Source organism: Talpa europaea (genome assembly GCF_964194135.1).
Source record: "Talpa europaea genome assembly, chromosome: X".
In the NCBI taxonomy this organism is placed as follows: domain Eukaryota; kingdom Metazoa; phylum Chordata; class Mammalia; order Eulipotyphla; family Talpidae; genus Talpa; species Talpa europaea.
The window spans coordinates 62,856,714-62,873,799 of NC_140081.1; the positions used below are offsets into that span (position 1 = coordinate 62,856,714).

At 58.6% G+C, this 17,086-nt stretch overlaps 1 protein-coding gene across 1 annotated transcript; it reads left to right on the forward strand.

Annotated features, from left to right (window-relative positions):
* Positions 1 to 1,790: 1,790 nt before the first annotated feature.
* Positions 1,791 to 16,520, forward strand: LOC311187618 (nuclear RNA export factor 2-like; the record flags this gene model as incomplete). The annotated part of the gene is made up of 19 exons (XM_084258964.1): positions 1,791 to 1,862; positions 3,775 to 3,886; positions 6,940 to 7,132; positions 7,358 to 7,511; positions 7,799 to 7,882; positions 8,002 to 8,106; positions 8,427 to 8,496; positions 8,632 to 8,720; positions 8,859 to 8,966; positions 9,121 to 9,230; positions 10,819 to 10,855; positions 11,250 to 11,318; positions 11,403 to 11,458; positions 11,595 to 11,702; positions 11,820 to 11,875; positions 12,003 to 12,162; positions 13,347 to 13,535; positions 16,280 to 16,340; positions 16,476 to 16,520. The coding sequence occupies 19 exons, from the start codon at positions 1,791 to 1,793 to the stop codon at positions 16,518 to 16,520; spliced, it is 1,878 nt and encodes a 625-aa protein (XP_084115090.1).
* Between the last annotated feature and the right edge of the window lie 566 nt (positions 16,521 to 17,086).

Genomic DNA, 17,086 nt, shown 5'->3' on the forward strand with positions numbered 1-17,086 from the left:
TCAGAGTAAGGAGTTATACTTTTACGTAAGCTGCAGAAAGCTAAAAAGAGCATCATTCCATTCTATCAAGGAGAAAAAGTCAAGCTACACAATCATAACTTTTTTGGAACTCATCAGGGAGTGAGGTCATGATAAGGCTACCAAGTAGAATAAATTCAAAGAAGAGTCAGGCCTCTCCTGAGAAACATAAGAAATGTAGACTGTGGCAGAACACAGGAATAAGAACCTCTACTGACCTTTATAAGAATGTTAGAAGAAATTAACTTGGGGGCTGTGGGAGGACACAGGAGGGACCCACACCGCAGAGAAGACCAGGAGAGCGGAAAAGCTCAGAATCCCCAGTCTCTCAGGGTCCATGTGCTCCTGAAACATGAAGACCAGGACACCCCAATAGGAGCAGGGGGTTGGCGGGGTCACACGACCCACTGTGGTCACCGGAGACCCATCCTTTGAGTGCCCGGAGGGTCTCCCGAACCGCTGCAGCCTGGCTTAGCCTTCTCAGGCGCCACCCCCATCTCCACCCAGGGGGCAGAAAACCTTTAGAACGGTGGCGCCCGCCCCGGTTCAGCTGGACTTCCGACAAGGCTGTGGCCCAGGTGCCACCCTTCCACAAGAGAATTGGGCTGTCAGGGGCAACGAAGCAGCCTCAGGCCCAGGTCCGGCCCAGAGCAGAGGGCCTGGCAGGGGGAGGCTGGGCCCTGTTCCATTAAAGCCTTATGAACATGGGCGTAGGAAGTTCAAATCATTTTCAAGAGTCGGAAATATCATTGCTTTGATTATTCTACAGTTCAGGTCAATAAAACCCACTCTTGGACGGCAGGCGGCGCACAACAGGCCTGCAGCCAGGTTCGGCCCACGGGCCATGCTTCCCGAGCCCTGTTCTCGGCTAATGGGATCACTGGGTCCCCAAAGCAGCACCGGGTGGAAAGTCAGCAGAATGAGGATACAACCACTCTCGGATGTGCTGATGAGCACAAGCCAGAAGCCGACGCTTCAACACAGTGGCTTTCAACCTTGGCTGTGCCCTGCTGGCACGAGCAGAGTGGAGAAACCGTGGGTCTGCCCCCAGTCCTGCTGGAAGTGTTGCGGGCACAGCCTGGAGACAGTGACTCTTTCAATGTCCCCAAGTGGCACTTGGGGAGAAACAAGGTTAAAAACTAACCAGGCCATTAAATGATGAGCGAGCGAGAATTTTACTCACTTAATATGACAGCTTTATCCTTGTGGCTCGGGAGCAACAACAGTCCAATAATAAGCACATACAACCTTCCCACAGGAACGGACACGTAGCTATGCTGGAAAGCAGACGTGCCCTTGTAAGCGAGGGAGAAGAATCTCCTTAAAGAAGGAAGGATATGGTCAAAGGCAGGGGTAGGGCGGGGAGGAGGAAGGGGGAGGGAGGAAGCCCCAGGCACTGGCAGGGGCAGAGCAGGTGTAGCGCGGAAAGCAGCGCCCGGGAGCCCAGGGTGCACCCGGCAGCCGAGCCGCCCCTGCAGGACAGAGTCCCAGCCCAAGCTAAGTGGGGAAGGGACTGAGCACATTCAACACGCGGACTGACTTGCGCTGAGGGAACAGAAACAGCAGAAGAGGCTGAAAAGGACCCGAAGGTGCCAGGTCCCTAGAGACACGGGCCTGGTAAGGGAGGCAGTTGTGCTCACCAGGTAGGCGCAGAGGACCGACCCAGAGATGGGTGACAGGCACCAGGCTCCACTTGGCTGCCCTCCTGAGACCTCATCACAACGGCCTCGGCAGGATATTAAGCAGCCCCCAAAGAGGCAAGAGCACGGACGATGGGAGAGCAAAGGAACAAAGAAGCAACCGACTGTGCCGAGGTGAAGAAGGCGGACATGAAGGAGTACAGGGTGTGCGACTCCACTTCAGCCAGGTTCTCGAGCAGGACAGAGTAACCCACAGACGCCAAGCAGACGGAGGCTTGCAGGGGCCCGCAGGATGCAGGGGCGGTGGGCCGGGAACGTTCAGGGGAGCGGTAAATTGTCTGTACTTCGATAAAGGAGGAGCTAGGCCCTGACCCGTGACGCTTTACAGATGAGGGATGTAGGAATAGGAGAAGGTGGGTGACCCTCACCCCTGATGCGGCTTATTGATAGCGAGAAGATACATCTTCTTCTCAGCGAAACACAGTTTCTCTCATGCTGGGCAACGAGCACCTGGCGAGCAGCCGGGCAACCCCGACGCGGGCACAGCCGTTCTTGGGCGCAAGGAGAGCAGAGATCTGAAAGTGTGACCCTCCAGCCTTCCATGCACGCGCTTATAAGCACGGTGACCCTGACACGTGTCCCTGCACGGCTTTCTGTCACTGCCCACTGCCACAACGTACGCAGTCGCCACGATCTTCTGAGAATCACGCGGCAAGACTCTTTCATGGCCTGGCTTCCTTCTCTCCGGACTCATGCGCGCTGGGGAATAGTCCATCTTGTGTTCTGTGGCCTACCACTGCATCCCGAGCCATTCCTTGAATGGCACATTTCCCCGCAAAGACTGGAAATGGGCGCACACGTCCCCCACGCCGCTCAGTCCTCCATCAGGTTTCAGACGCTGACCTGGTTCCGCGGGCCCCCTCAAGCAGGAGGGCGGCTCATTCGCACAGGGCTCCCCTCCTTGTGTGCCACCGTCACTCTCGGTAGCACATGCTCAGTGCTGCCGCCGCCACCCTCCCCAAACACGCGACCACTTTGCTCCTCGTGACGCCAGTGCAACGGCACACGGGCGTGGCGTCCTGTAGGCCAGACGTGGCGCCGAGTGCCAGCTTCGTGATGGCGAGCTTCTCTGTAGTGGTTGCTAGGTCGCGGCCTTGACCCGGGAGCCTTCCGTGCATTTCCACATGTGAACTCACGGGCCGCTCACGCTAGCCTCATGGGAGAGAACCCATCACTGTCTCTGCTTTCCAGGGAGAAAAGAGAACTCGAGTCACCCTGAGGTCAAAGTCACTTGGCCCGCGCCATGGAAGTTCCCACCAGGATCCAACTCTCGTGGAGCTGACTGGAAACCCTACGCCGATAACCCGCCATGCCACGGGCTGGGACTCACTCCGAGGCTGATGGGCAGTGACGGGGGTGGTATGTGGCACCAAGACGCGCTGAACTCCAGCCTCGTGCCCCCGAGTGCCCTCGCCGTGCACGGCTGCCCTTCACTGTGCACGGCTGCCCTTCACTGTGCACGGCTGCCCTTCACTGCCGTCCTTTCTCAGAGAGCCCGGGGACTGGCGGGCAGGTCTTCTCCTGCAGGTGAAGTAGCAGAGGCAGAAGGGCTGTGTCCATGGAGGGGAGAGAAGGTCTCCGGAGGGGTGCGGGTCCCCAGCGTGGCATCAGTGGCTCAGCGGCCTCTTCTGTTTGCGTTTCATTTTCCTCCCAACACACTCCCTCGACACCCTCACCTGCACATCCCGTCCCTGTCTTTTCCCTCTGTGTGTGCCCACACTCAAGTCCCGCCTCTCCCACCCGTCCCGGGTGCCAAAGACGATCATTCACCCCACTTCGGACACTTCCCCGGCCCCACTGCCGTTCTGTGCCGAAGAGCCGATAAAGCACGGCCAGAAACTCACGGGCAGATATTGAGGCAGCGGACATTGTGTGCGATCCCTGGAAAAGTGAGATGTCTGGGTGAGAGCACAGAATGAATTGCGAATGGGCACACATGCTGCGGGACATCAGCTCTGGCGCGTTGCTGGTGGAGATGTACGCTGGTGAAATTTCAACACATATTCTTAGGAAACTGCCTCTTGCGCTTAAAAATATTCACGTCCTTCTTCCCGAGGGCTGGAGAGCAGGCTCTCAGATCCTGGGCCTGCCCCGAAGCCCCAGCTACGCTCCGCGGGCTACCCGGACCTCCCCACTGGGGCCGCTCTGCAACCCTGGTCCGCGCTCGGGTATTGTGCCACTATCGTTTTGTACAGAGAACTCTGTTCATTTCTTAACTTGAAAAAGCCATTCAAACACCCATGTGTTTTTTTCAAAGAACGTGTTGGAGAGCACGTCAAGGAAACGGAGAAAGACCGGCCATCGAGCTACACTAGGGCCCCGTTTTGTGTGGCAGTGCGTTTGCTAACATGATTTGGACTATGTGGGTTTGTGTGCTGATTAGAAGCACGGGTGGTGCAAAACACTAACATGCAACGTGTGTACTCACGAGTGCCTGCACACATGTTAAGCACACACCCGTGAATGGACACGTGTGCAATCGCACACGCCCTCACACGCACACCTTTTCATTCCTTCTGAGACAGGGGCGGCGGGCGTGTACCGTGTGTCACAACGCTGAGCGCCCACGGGCATGCCCTCAGGACCGGAACTCTCTGCCGCCACAAGGCAGATATCCCGGAAACCGCGTCTGCTGGGTCCAAGGAAAGCCTCTCTTGTTTCTGCCAGCGCTATTTACACACACCACTCCCCACCAAGATCAGAAAAGCTGCAGTGTTGGAGTGCCAACAAGAGGAACTTAACTCTCTTTCTGACTGCCCAGTAAAGGGAAAACTGGAAGGTTGCCAAAGAAAACGTTTTCGAGGCATGCTGGCTTTACAAGCCGGTTGTGGAAAGGTGGTGCCGCTCTTTGCATCTGGAACAAGCAGATGGGGTGGAAGTGGGCTCTCAGAAGGGGCTGGCTGGCTGATCTCCAGTCCGCAGGATGGGCACTCATGTTGCAAATGTCCAGGAATCCTGGGCTCCTGGCAGCCACAGCCCCCCCCCCCCCCCCCCCGTGACTCCTAACTGCGCCCCCTGGGGTCCAAAGCGACTTCGCCATCGGGCCCAAGGCAGGCCGCAAGCTGTTCCCCAGACGCCTGGTCCTACCCAAGCAGGCGTCCCTAGCTCCTGCTCACAAAGCATCAGCCCTGGTCTGCTCCCAGAAATGTTGAGCCCGAGAGTTCACCGAGAGAGCAGATCCCGTGCTGCGGCGGCGGCAGAAACACCGAGGAGGTGACGGCCGGCCAGCAGGCGAGGGCGCGACTCCTGCGCGGCCACTCACGCGGCCGCGGAAACCCTGGCCCTGGGAGGAGCCCCGCGAGGCCGGCACTCGCGGTCTGAAAAGGGACCGTGGACCGGGTGCTCACGCGGCTGCCGTGAGGACTTCGAGAACCCCCGCGCGGCCGCCTGCGCCGAGCAAAGGTCGGGCCCGCTGGGCACGCGCCGGCTTCGTGTCCACCCCGGCCTCGGCCGGCGCAGCGGGGCTGCCGCGTGCGCCCCGCGGCCCACTCGGTGATGCAGGCAGAATTCCACAGGGACACGAGAGGGCACCCGTATGAACGCACGTGATGTCACACAGGTTACTCGGGACTGACTTCCTGGAGACAGAAGTCAACACTGGCGGAGCCTGAGGGGGCACCCAGGCAGCTGGGTGACAGGCGCCGGCTCGGCTGTAATACGCCTCTGGTCGCCTGCACCGCGGCAGCACGGCCGCGAGACAGGCCGTGTGCCGCCATGAAGACGTTCAGTAAGTACCGTGGGCGTGCCGCGCCCCTCTGTGGCTTTGGCCCGAACGCCCGCGCGGGTGGGCACGCCGAAGCCCCGCCAGGCCCGCGCTGGCGCGCCTCTGGACCCCTCCGCCGAGGGCGAGGGCGGGTCAGGCTCTCGCTGGGCGCCCACCTGAGGCGCTCCGGGGCTCGCCCTAGCTGTTTGCCCGCCGAAGGTGGCACCTGCCCTCGGCGATGTCGACGTCCTCGCTGTAGCTGGCCGGTTCCCAGAGAGAGGCTCCAAACCTCCGTGGGCACGCACGCCGCCCCGCGCCCCTACTGCTGCGCGTTAAGACTCCAGTCTCGCCGTCCGCTGGCGAACTTCGTGCACACGAGTGGGTTGCCAGACATTCTCCACAGGCCACCCGAGGGTCCTCTTTCCTGGTGCCACTCTTGGGTCGTGTCTTCACGAGCGCGCGCCTCCTGCGCCTGTGGAGGGGCCGCAAGCTCTGCCGCGTGCTTGGGGCAGAGGGGGGAAGTACGTGGCGGCTCTGCTGCTCCAGGGCAGAGGGGGTGAGGGGAGCAAGGGCGAAGGCAGAGGCGCTAGTTCCAAAGGCCTCTGACCCGGGAGTGAGAGGGCGGCGTCTAGGTCAGAGGGGTAGCGGCGGAGGTGGGCAGAAGGGCCTGTCCTCTGGGTATCTTTGGAGAGAGGGGCCAAGAGGATTGATTTCCCCATCGGTCGGATGTGCGATGTGAGAGAAGGCGCGTCCTCCGGGCCACCTCCGGGCTTGGGGCACTTGGCAAGGGGCACTGCTGGGTCAAACGCTCTACGATGCTTGATTTCACTGCTGATGCCACTGGAGAAAGTCCCAAGGTGGGGGGCGGGGTGGTGTCAGGAGCAGGATGGTGCTCACAGCCGGCCCCACCGTGGAAGACATGGCCCCGCACAGGGGTCCCGACAAGGCCCGCTGGGAATCAGTGTGGCGCGGTGCCCAGCCCTGAGCACACCCTGCTCTGTGTGCCCCCCAACTGCATGGCCTAATTAGCTTACAAAGGGCACAGCGCCCCAACCCAGAGAACCTGACCTCCAATACTGGAACCCAAAGGGAAGCTGGTCGCTACCAGTCTGCCTGAGGTAACCCTCCTCCCGCACCCCAACCCATAGTGTGCTTACCTGCTGCTACCCTGTTTCCGGGGAGTGTGGTCTCAGTAAGGCGCCCTTGGTGAGCCCACCTGTGGGACAGAGAATTGAGAGGACCTTATTTCTGATGGAAGATAGCCGGTCACTCCCAATCTTCCAGTCACGGGGTAAATCCGATGCTTGCAGGGACTATTATTTGGGTAGGGAAGGGTGAGCAGCAGCACGGCTCCCACACTTCATCAGCTAACTGTGGCCACGGCGTCCAATGACTTAGACGTCTGAGCAAAGACATGAATCAGAGACGAAGAGAGGCAACACAGAATGGCGACAGGGTCAGTCCCCCGGGGCGCCCTCAGAACCCTAAATGATCTTGCATTTTCGCCCCCCTTTTCAGGATGCAATAGTGGCGGCAGTGGCTCACCACAAGGAGAAAGGAAAGATCGGCCTTCTCTCCCAGGCAGCTGCGGCAAGAGGAACCCTCGTGGTGAACATGGCGAAGATGAGGCTCAGTCTTCACACTGCCAGGAGGAGAAGGGCCATGGGGATGGGGACATGAGAGATGGCCAGGAGGACCCGGAAGTGAGACAGTAAGTGGCCGGGCAGCCGGGTTCGCAGGTCGCAGCCCCTGGGACTGTGCAACAGCCGCAGCGGCATGGCCCTCTCGTTCTTCTCTCGCCGGAAGGCTGAAGGAAGCTAGAGGCGGATTACGACTGACCCATCCCAATCGTAGCCCAGGTGTCAGAGAGGCAAGGGTGAGCAGCTGACTTTGGGGGCATTCATGCCCACCCTGCTTCTCTCCACTCGCCCCCTAGCTCTCCCTATGGTAACCGGTGGAACAAGAGGAGAGTAAAGCCGCAAAATGAAGACGGCATCCATATCAACGTGTGGAGAGAGAGAAAATCTGCGGAGAGAGAAACGGGGAAGAAGAAACAAGATGAAACCCTGGGCAACTGGTTCAAGATCATAGTGAGTGTCTAGGCAGGGTGTGCTTCAGACGGGACTTCCCAGAACCACACGGAAGCGAGAACACAGTAACCGCCTGGTGTCGAGTGTTCTGAGCAGAACTTTTGAATGGAGAGAAAGGGGGGTTGGCACGTCCCTATTGGGCGCAGAGATCAGAAATCGGGCCGGTGGGTCCATCTTTAGGAGCCCCTCACAGCTCAGCAGCAGGTCAGAAAAGAACCTGCGATGGTTCTGTTCTGCAGCCTAATTCCATGTTGTGCCTCTCCCCTCTCAACCCCTCTCTCCCTCAGGTTCCCAGCGGCATCAAGTACGATAAGAGCTGGCTGATGGATTCACTGCGGACACATTGCAGAGTCCCCTTCACTCCCGTGGATGTAAGAGAGGGCGGTGGGGGCAGATGCGTGGGCTCCGGGACGGGGGGTGAGGTGAGGTGGGGGTAGGCCGAGCAGGAGATCTCTGCCCTCCAAAACGACTGTGGCACCCCCTCCTGCAGTTCCACTACGTGAAAAACCAAGCCCAGTTCTTCGTCCAGGATGCTAGGGCTGCAGCTGCACTGAAGGACATCAGCTATAAGATTAGTGATGAGGACAACAGAAAGGTGTGTGCCCAGGGCATTGCCGGTACCCGGTCCTGGGATAGGAGGACAGGCCAGGGGCCGGTCATCCCCTTTGGGATTAAAGATCCGGGTGCTTACCCCACCTCTCCTTCCATCAGATATGTATCTTTAGCAATAAATCTGCTGTACCCCGCTCAGTGAAGAACATGTTGAAGGCAGAAGAACTGGAGCACCTAGAGGTAATGCAGACTGCAGGCATGTCGCGTGCCCACACACACCCACACCCACCTCTCCTGCCCCAGTCCCCACTTTCCCAGTTACCACCACAGACTCAGAGCGGCCCTCTCCACCTCCCCGCGCAGCTGACGATGAACAAGCGATACGATGACTGCCAGCAATCTCTAGACCTGCAGCGTCTCCGCTATGACCCAGGTACGATGACTGGCAGCATCATTCTAGGGTGGGTGAGGGCGGAGGGGGACAGCCCAGAGGGGATGGTATCACGGGGCGGCAGCAGGCCCTGGACCCCTCTCAGCCTTTTGATGCCTTCCTGCCCACTTCCTGAAGACTTGGTGGGCCGTGATATTGATATAATCCTGAATCGAAGAAACTGCATGGCTGCCACCCTGCAGATCATCCAAAAGACTTTCCCCCAGGTGAGACCTCATGCCCTGTGGCACTTCGGCAGGAGGTAGGAAAGATGGGGGGCTTGAGGAGGGGAGCGTGGGAGGGCAGAATTGTCTCCCAGGCCCCAGATACTAGGAGCTGAAGCTCTAACTCTTCTTCCCCAAAAGCTCTTGTCCCTCAATTTGTGCAACAACAAGCTGTACCGGCTGGATGGCCTGAGTGACATTGTGCAGATGGTCCCCACAGTCAAGAGGCTGAATCTCTCCAGAAATATGGTGAGAACAGGGTGTCAGATCACACTTAGGATGGGGGTGTGTAGTGATGACAGGCGGCAGCCACCTGACCGTGAGGGAAGCTGGGGTCAGGCACAGCAGCCCAGATGTCTCTCTCTCACACCTCGTTTCCCAAATTCTTCCCCACGTGTCTCAGCTGAAGTCCACGTGGGAAGTAAACAAAATCAAAGGCCTTAAACTCGACGAACTTTGGCTGGATGGCAACCCCTTGTGTGACACCTTCCCAGACAGGGCCACCTACGTGAGGTCAGTGGGATGCCCCTGCCACCTTTCCTGGGACCTTCACCCGGGAACCTCAGCTACCGCTGACAGTGCTTCCCACCAGAAGCTGGCAGGCCTGGTCTACGGGATAACCTTGGGCCCGAGTCTGCCCTCTCCCCTCCGTGTCCCTCATCTGCGCTCAGAGCTCTCCTCTCCTTCCTCCGACCCGCTCGCTGTCCTCCCAGTCTGGGGTCTGGTCCTGAGTCTGCCTCCAGCCTCTCTCTCGTGACCTGCCAAGCGTGCGCCCCAGGAAGCAGGGCTTCCCTCCCCGCCGGGACCACCAGTCACCAGCCTGAGCCCGATGTGGTGCCCTGGACGAGAAGGGACGTCCAGCCGGGCTGGTGCTGAGATGGGCCTTCTGGCCCCGTGCTGGCACCAGGCTGCCCTCTCCTGTTCTCGGGGTGCCCACTTTCCTAGCTCCAAGGGCCCCCCTCCAATCCCAGCTTGACACGGGGCTTTCCTGGCCCGGGCTGGGGGCTGAGGCCCTGGGTGGCTGTCATCATGTCATCGTCCCTCCGGCCCAGAGCCAGGAGCTGGGACCTCCTTGGAGAAACCTGGGTTTCCTGAGCCGGGGGTCAGAGGTGGGCCACCCCCGGTGAGCAGAGGCTTCCCGAGGGAGGGAGGGAGGGAGGGAGGGAGGGAGGGAGGGAGGGAGGGAAGGCAGAGGGCAGCGGCGTCTGAGGACACAGAGGACGGGCCTCTCGGGCACTGTCCCTCCCTCCCTCCCTCCCTCCACCCAGCCATGGTGCCGCCTGGCCCCGCAGAGGTGCCCCGGGTAGCCCGCCAGGGGTCTGAGTTCCCAGGCAAGGGGCCAAGGAAGACAGGCACAGGTGCCCAGGGCCAGCAGAGAGAAGGCGGGGACATCAGCGGGGCCGCAGAACCACCCCCCACGCTGAGCTGGGCCTGGCCCTTCACTCCTCTGGGGAGGGTGTCCTGCCCCCGTGGCTACCCTTTGTCTGTGCCCGGCTCGGTGGGCTGTGGGGCTGAGGAAGGCCCAGCGGCACCCGGAGGGCCCCAGCCCCACAGGTGCATGCTTCCCACGCCCACGTGGGGCCTCAGGGCCAGCCAGGGGCAGCTGAAGGGAAGGCCTGCAGCGGGGGAGCCAATTCCCCTTCCTTCCCTCTGCTTCCTGCCCCCTTCCCTTTGCCTTCTCTCTCCTGTGAGCTGCGCCTCTGGGACTCTCCTGTCTCCTGTCCTGCCTTCACCCCTTTCAGTCTTCATGCGCCCCCTTTCCATCCTGCCTGCTGAGTTCCACCTCACTCACCTCCTGCCCAGCATCCGGGCCATCCCCGGGGGGGGGACCTGGTCCTGGGACCGTGCTGGGCCTCCAGTGAGGTGGCTGGGCTCCCACCCCGTGCCCTCTTCTCCCTGGAGCCCTCAGGGGGGACACAGAGGCAGCCAGGGAGGTGGGGGGGGGAGTCCTGGGGCCTGGGCTCCAGATGCTGTGTCTTGTGGCGGTGGAGAGGGAGTGGGGGGCGGGGAGTCTAGCCAGGAGCTACTATGGAAGGGACGGGGGAGCAGGGGCTTGACAACCCTGAACTGTCAGCCACTCCTTTCCGTTTTGTTTGGACAGTGCCATCCGGGCCTTTTTCCCCACGCTGTTACGCCTGGTAAGTGCCTGTGCTCGTCGCCCTCTCTTTCCGTGCTGACGATCTCCACCCTGCCCTCACCTCCTTGGGGTCTCGCCTGGATGACTTGCTCATCAGACCCTTACCCCTTTTAGAGACATGGACTCCAGAAAAAGAACTTGAACGTACTCTCTGCAAAATGCACTACACGCACGCAGGCACGCGCGCACACACGCACTCTTGCACACTGCGTCCAAATTTACATACCACAGTAGAGACTGTCTCAACCTCACGATGTGGTTCAGCCCAGGAGATTTCCCAGGTTCCTTCACCCCTGACCTCTGACTCTCCTCCTCTCCTGGAGGTCCCTTTCCCCGGACCTTATCCGTGGCCGCCTCTGCGGTCTCCGCTGCTGACCTCCTCTTCCCTTCCCCAGGACGGCAAGGAGGTAACCCCGCAGGTTGCTGTTGACACTGGCATCCCCAGCTTAATAAAGCCCTGCAAGGTGAGGGAAAAGGAGCAAGCACTATTGGGGTACTGCAAGGGACACCCTGTGAACCCCCTAGCCTCAAGCGTCTCTTGATTTCAGGAAAGCTATGAAGGATCTGAGACCCTGAAAAATCTAGTGCTGCACTTCCTGCAGCAGTAAGTACTCCTGGGGCCACGCGCAAAGGGAGGGCCTGGAGAGATGGGGTCACGAAGGCTCAGGATGGCTCACCGGGTCTTATCTCATTTGGGGTCCAGACCACAGAGATCCCCTTTGCCCTTTGATTCCCCACAGATATTTCTGGATCTATGACTACGGAGACCGCCAGGGTCTCCTGGGGGCTTATCACGAGCAAGCCTGCTTCTCCCTGACTGTTCCCTTTAGCCCCGAGGACCCCGCTCCGTGAGTATCACAGCCCAGACTCTCATCCTGCTGCCGGGATGCCCCAAAAGATGGGCCAGCTCCCGAGAACACCCCTCCTGGCCTGACACCACCTCCTGTTCCTCTTTCTCCTATTAGCAACATGTGGCAGTACTTCAGAGACAGCAGGAACATAATAAAGCTCAAGGACCCCTGTAAGTGGGTGATGGGGGAGACTGGGCAGGGAAAGGGCACGTCGGGGGGGGGGGGGTGTGTCAGTTGCAGGGCCCAGTGTGTGCCGGCCCGTGACCTTTGCTTGCATCGCCCCCTCCGCCCCCACAGACACGCGGTATCAGCTGCTGAGACATACAAGCCCTGAGATTGTGAGCACCCTGTGCGTGCTGCCCCAAACTCAGCATGACCTCGGCTCCTTCCTGGTGGACTTGTGGGCCCACACGGTGAGCACCCGCTTCCGCCCTCGGGCAGGCCCAGAAAGCCACAGGTGGGTGGGAGGCTTCGGTGGTGACTGAGCACCCGGGCGCTTCCCTTTCAGGAAGCCATGCTCTGCTTCTCTGTCCACGGGGTGTTCAGGGAACGTGAGTATTTGTAGAGCGTCCCCCAGGCCTCTTAGAGCTCCCGCCCGCTGACTGGGCTTCCTCAAATTCTGCCATTTTCCCAGACCCCTTTCCCTGCTCCCCCATTCCCTGTGTTCTTCAGTCCCCCCCCCCACCCAAGTACATCCTGGCCTGCCCTGCCCCCCGCCTGTCTGCCCCACACCCACACCGCTGGGGGGTGAGGGAGGGACACAGGCTGCAGGGTTCCATGGCTCTCACCCCAGATGCTTCCTCTGGGAACTTGGAGCCCCTGCTGAACCTCTCAGTTGCCTCACTTTCAAATGGGGCTGCTGACACCCCAGTCTCGGTCAGCTGCGGAACGCAAGTGGTTGAGCCCCTGGGCCGGTTGTCCCAGGACCCCAGCAGGGCCGTGTCCCTGGGAGCAGGTGGCGCCTGTTGTTGCCCTGCCCGTTCCCGACACCCTGACTCCCAGAGGACAGCTGTCCCCCGCTTCAGCCCTGGGTACCCAGGGAGGCCCTGACCGGGGAACGCCACTGAGTGTGTGAAGCGTGTGAACCCCAATGTGGTGTTATGGTTTGTTGTTTGTCGTTGAAGTGGTAGGAGGGTCTCCAGGCTCCATTCGTGCTTTCACCGAGACCTTCATCACTATCTCTGGCAGCAATTCCAGGTGAGACCCGTTTTGGGTATGGGACGCCCAGGGCGGCCTGGGCCAGCAGTGGGGGATGTGGCCCTGCAGGCCCCCGGATTTCTTCAATGTTGTGCACAGTCTGCTGGTGGATCGGGGAGCAGTCTGGCCTCGTGGTTAGGAGCATGGGCCCGGAGTCAGCTCTGGGGTTCCCTGCCTGACCCTGACCCTCACTAGCTGTGTGACGTTGGTCTAATCCCATGACCTGTGTGTGGCACGGGGTCTCCTCTGCAGATGGGCTTAGAGTGTCCTCTCGCTAACGGGACTGTGCTTTACACAGCAAACACGCTGGGGTTAACCCTGTACGTGAGGTGAAGCTGGAGGCGATCTCTGACGGGATCTGGCTGCTGAGGTGCAGAGGGAGGAGCAGATCGTCGTTGGGCCGGTCTGTCTGTCCAGTTGTCTGAGGGCCCGTTCTCCCTCCAGTCTCTGCATCGTGAATGACGAGCTGTTTGTGAGGGACGCCACCCCCTATGAGACTCAGAACGCGTTCTCCACGCCACTGCCCGTGCCCACCGCCGGCTCTGTGCCCGTCCTGTCGCAGCAGCAGCAGCAGCAGGAGATGGTGCAGGCTTTCTCCGCCCAGTCTGGGATGAACCTGCAGTGGTCTCGGAAGTGAGTGCTGGGCGTGCGGGGGCCTAGGGGTGAGTTGGGACGGAGGGGGAGTGAGTCACGAAACTCATGGCAATTTGGAAAAAATCACTATTTGCATATTCTGCTTCCAAAGAAGAAGTGGTCCCACGTAAAAGGTATCACAATCATATATGGGAAGGGTTTTTCACGTGGCGCAAGGCTCAAATCTCATTATCTTGTACTTGCAAAATCCAAAAGAGCCACAAAATAACCTAGAGAGCCAATAAACAAGTTCAGCAAGATTTCAGGTTACAAGACAAAAATACATAAATCTTTTGTTTCCCTTGTACTTGTGAACAATACCAAAAAATGAAACTAAGAGAGCAAGTCCAGTTAGAATAGGATCAAAATACTGAAGTACGCGGGAACAACTGTAACAAAAACAGCACAAATCTTATGCTCTGAAATCTGTAAGACATTGTTGAAAAAAAATTGAAGAAGACCTAAATAAATGGAAAGACAGCCCAGGTTCATGGGTTGGAAGACACTATTGCGAAGATGGAAACACTACCCAGAGCAATCTACTGATCCAGCACAGTCCCTACCAAAATCCTTCTTTGCAAAACCTGACAGAGTTAACAAAAGCAGTAATTCAAAAGGACACCTGCCACCCCAATGTTTATTGCAGCACTATTTACAATAGGTAAGCTATGGAAACAACCCAAATGCCCCCAAAGAGACGACTGGGTCAAGATGCGGTCCATATACGCAATGGAATGTTACTCAGAAATCAAAAAAGATAAACTCATGCCATTTGCAGCAACATGGATGGCGCTGGAAGGCATCGTGCTCAGTGAAATAAGCCAGGAAGAAAAAGAAAAATACCGGATGGTCTCACTTATAGCAGGAATGCAGAGGATCCAAATAAGGGATCAGGAACAAAAACTCATCATAATAAAGTACAAATCAAGATCAACAGGCAACTATAAATCAGAGACATGCTTTGGGGGGCAGGGGAGAATGGAGTGGGATCAATACAAGGGTGGGAAGATCACAAGGGACCATGGTGATAGTTCACGGGTGAATGGGGGGTGGGAAGTTTACAGGGACTATAACCAAGATGAAAATGCATACCTTGTGCCAAAATTTAAAAAAAATGATGTTAAAATATATAAAATAATTAACAATAAATAAATTGAAAAAAACCTGTCAGGGTTATCTTAAGCTTCATGCGGACGTGAGCCAAGACAATCTTGACAGAGAAGCACAAAGTCAGAGGACTTGCTCTTCTTGATTTTAAAACTTGCCACAAAGCTACAGGCACCAAGACTGTGTGGTACTGGCATATGGACGGCGTTTGGGTCCACAGAATACAATTGCCCGTCCACCAACAAGCCCTTACATGTACGGTCAGGCGATGAGCCACCAGAGTGCTGAGACAATGCAATGGAGAAAAACAGTCTTCAACACGTGTTGCTGGGAGGACCGTTTTCCCACATGCTAAAAGTTTGACCCCTGACACATACCGTATGTAGACATAGACTGAAAATGGATCACAGGTCTAAAAGCAAGAGCTAAAGCATTGTAAAAAGGAGCTTAGAAGAGGGAAACCGAGCCGTAAGTCTCCCCGCACCAGGCAACTCGTTGTATGTGACACCAAAAACACAACCCCAAAGCTTCTTCAAAACATTAAACATGGGGCCGCCCCGGTGGCGCAGGGGGTTGAGCGCAGCGCTGTGGGGCTGTCCACAGCCTCTGCAGCGCGGGTTCGATTCCCGGCCGGCCAGGGAGATACCCACATGGCCATGGCGTGGCAGACCTCTCCTGTCTCTCCCGCTGCTCCCCTCAGCAGTGTCCGTCTGCCTGTTTTGCTCCCGGCTCTGTCTCTGGTGAATCCTCTCCCCCTCCTGCACTTCTGGCCTGTACCCCAGTTCTTTTATAAATAAATAAACCCTAAAAAAAAAAAAATTAAACGTGACCCAGTCATCCCACTCTTAGGCGTAGGCCAGGAGAAATGAAAACATCCGCACTCTCCAAAGATGTGTGCGAGGCAGCATTATTCACAAAAGCCCCAAAGTGGAAACAACCCAAACATCCCGCAGCTGACGACTGGAGCAATAAAGCGCATACATACATCCATCGAGTGGAATTGCCTTCCGTTCATAAAGAAGAAAGGTTTGGATGTCTGACGCGCCGTGGAAGGACCTTTCCGCTAAGGGAAGGAAGGAAGACAGCCGCAGGAGGTCCCCGTGGTGTAGGAGGCCGCGCACACGGACCGTCTAGAATGGGCGAGTCCTTGGGGAACAAGAGTAGATTCCTGGTGGCCTGGGTGTGGGCGCGAGCGGGCCACGGGGAGGGATAGCTAGCGGGTAAGGAGTTTCTTTTTCGCCAGGATAAAAATATTTTGGAATTCGATGGTTGTGACGGTGCGCAGTCCTGCGAACACACCGCAGGCGCTGAGCTGCACGCCCGGAACGGGGAGTGCGGCGGTCTGTGCCGTCCATCCCAGGGCAAACGATAGGAGTATCTGTCCTTCCCAAACGTTTGTGTTCTTTTCCCTGAGCATCGCCGTTTATCAGTCCATCTTCGGTCGCCTGGCTCTTTCTCAGGGCTCGCTCTCTTTCTGTTTTGCGTCCGTGGGCAGGAATGCCGGCGACAGGAGCTCTGGCTTCCGCCTAGGTCTGTCCTTGTCACCACACGCGGCGCTCACGCGGCACGCGTGTCTCAGCAGGGTGGCCCGGCCTGAGCCGCGGCGCTCACGGAGCTCCCCTGGTCTCCCCCCCCAGGTGCCTGCAGGACAACGAGTGGGACTACCTCAGAGCTGGGCAGATCTTCACCGTGCTCAAGGTCAGGTCTGGGGATCAAGGGCTTAAAGATGAATGTTTGGGGGCCTTGGGGAGGCCCAAGAAGGTGGGGCCGGGTGGCGGGGGAGTGGGGCTCGGGGAGCTGGCTCTTCTGACAGTCCATCTCCTTTCCCTCCAGAACCAGGGCAAGATCCCGGAAGAGGCCTTCAAACCAACCCCCTAAACAGGCCCTCGGATGTCCTGCTTGTCCCCCTCTACGTCATCTTTGTTTCCCTCTTCTTCACCCTAAGGCCACCCCAGAGTGAGGGTTGGCGGCCTGGCTGGCCAAGGAGCCACAGTCCCCTACCGTAGGGTCAGTTGGCTCCGGTGTTCCCTGTTTTCCCCACCCGGATTGTTGGCATTTTCATAGTAAAGAGTGGCGTTGTGTGTCGTGTGTCCCGGTTGCTCTCTTCCCTTGCCCCAACCACGTGCCCGTGGCCCAGGCTGAGTAGCTCGCCCCAGCTGCCCCCACCCCCCGCCCCTCCCTGTCAACGCTCACACCGGCAGCCCCGGCGGTTACCCAGGCCTGGCCAGGACTCTCTGAGGAGAGAGGACACACCCCGCTTCCCGGGATGGGCCTTGGAGACAGCGTGACGCGCGACTCGGTCCGGGGCTCCATGGGAGGCCCACACAGGCAGGCCTGCTCCCTGCAACAACTGGGGCTCTGGGAGGGACGCCTGCTGGCTAGCGAGGGCGGTGGGAGCGTGGGAGGGGGGGGCTCGCGTGTGGCACTTCTCATTCCTCATCGTC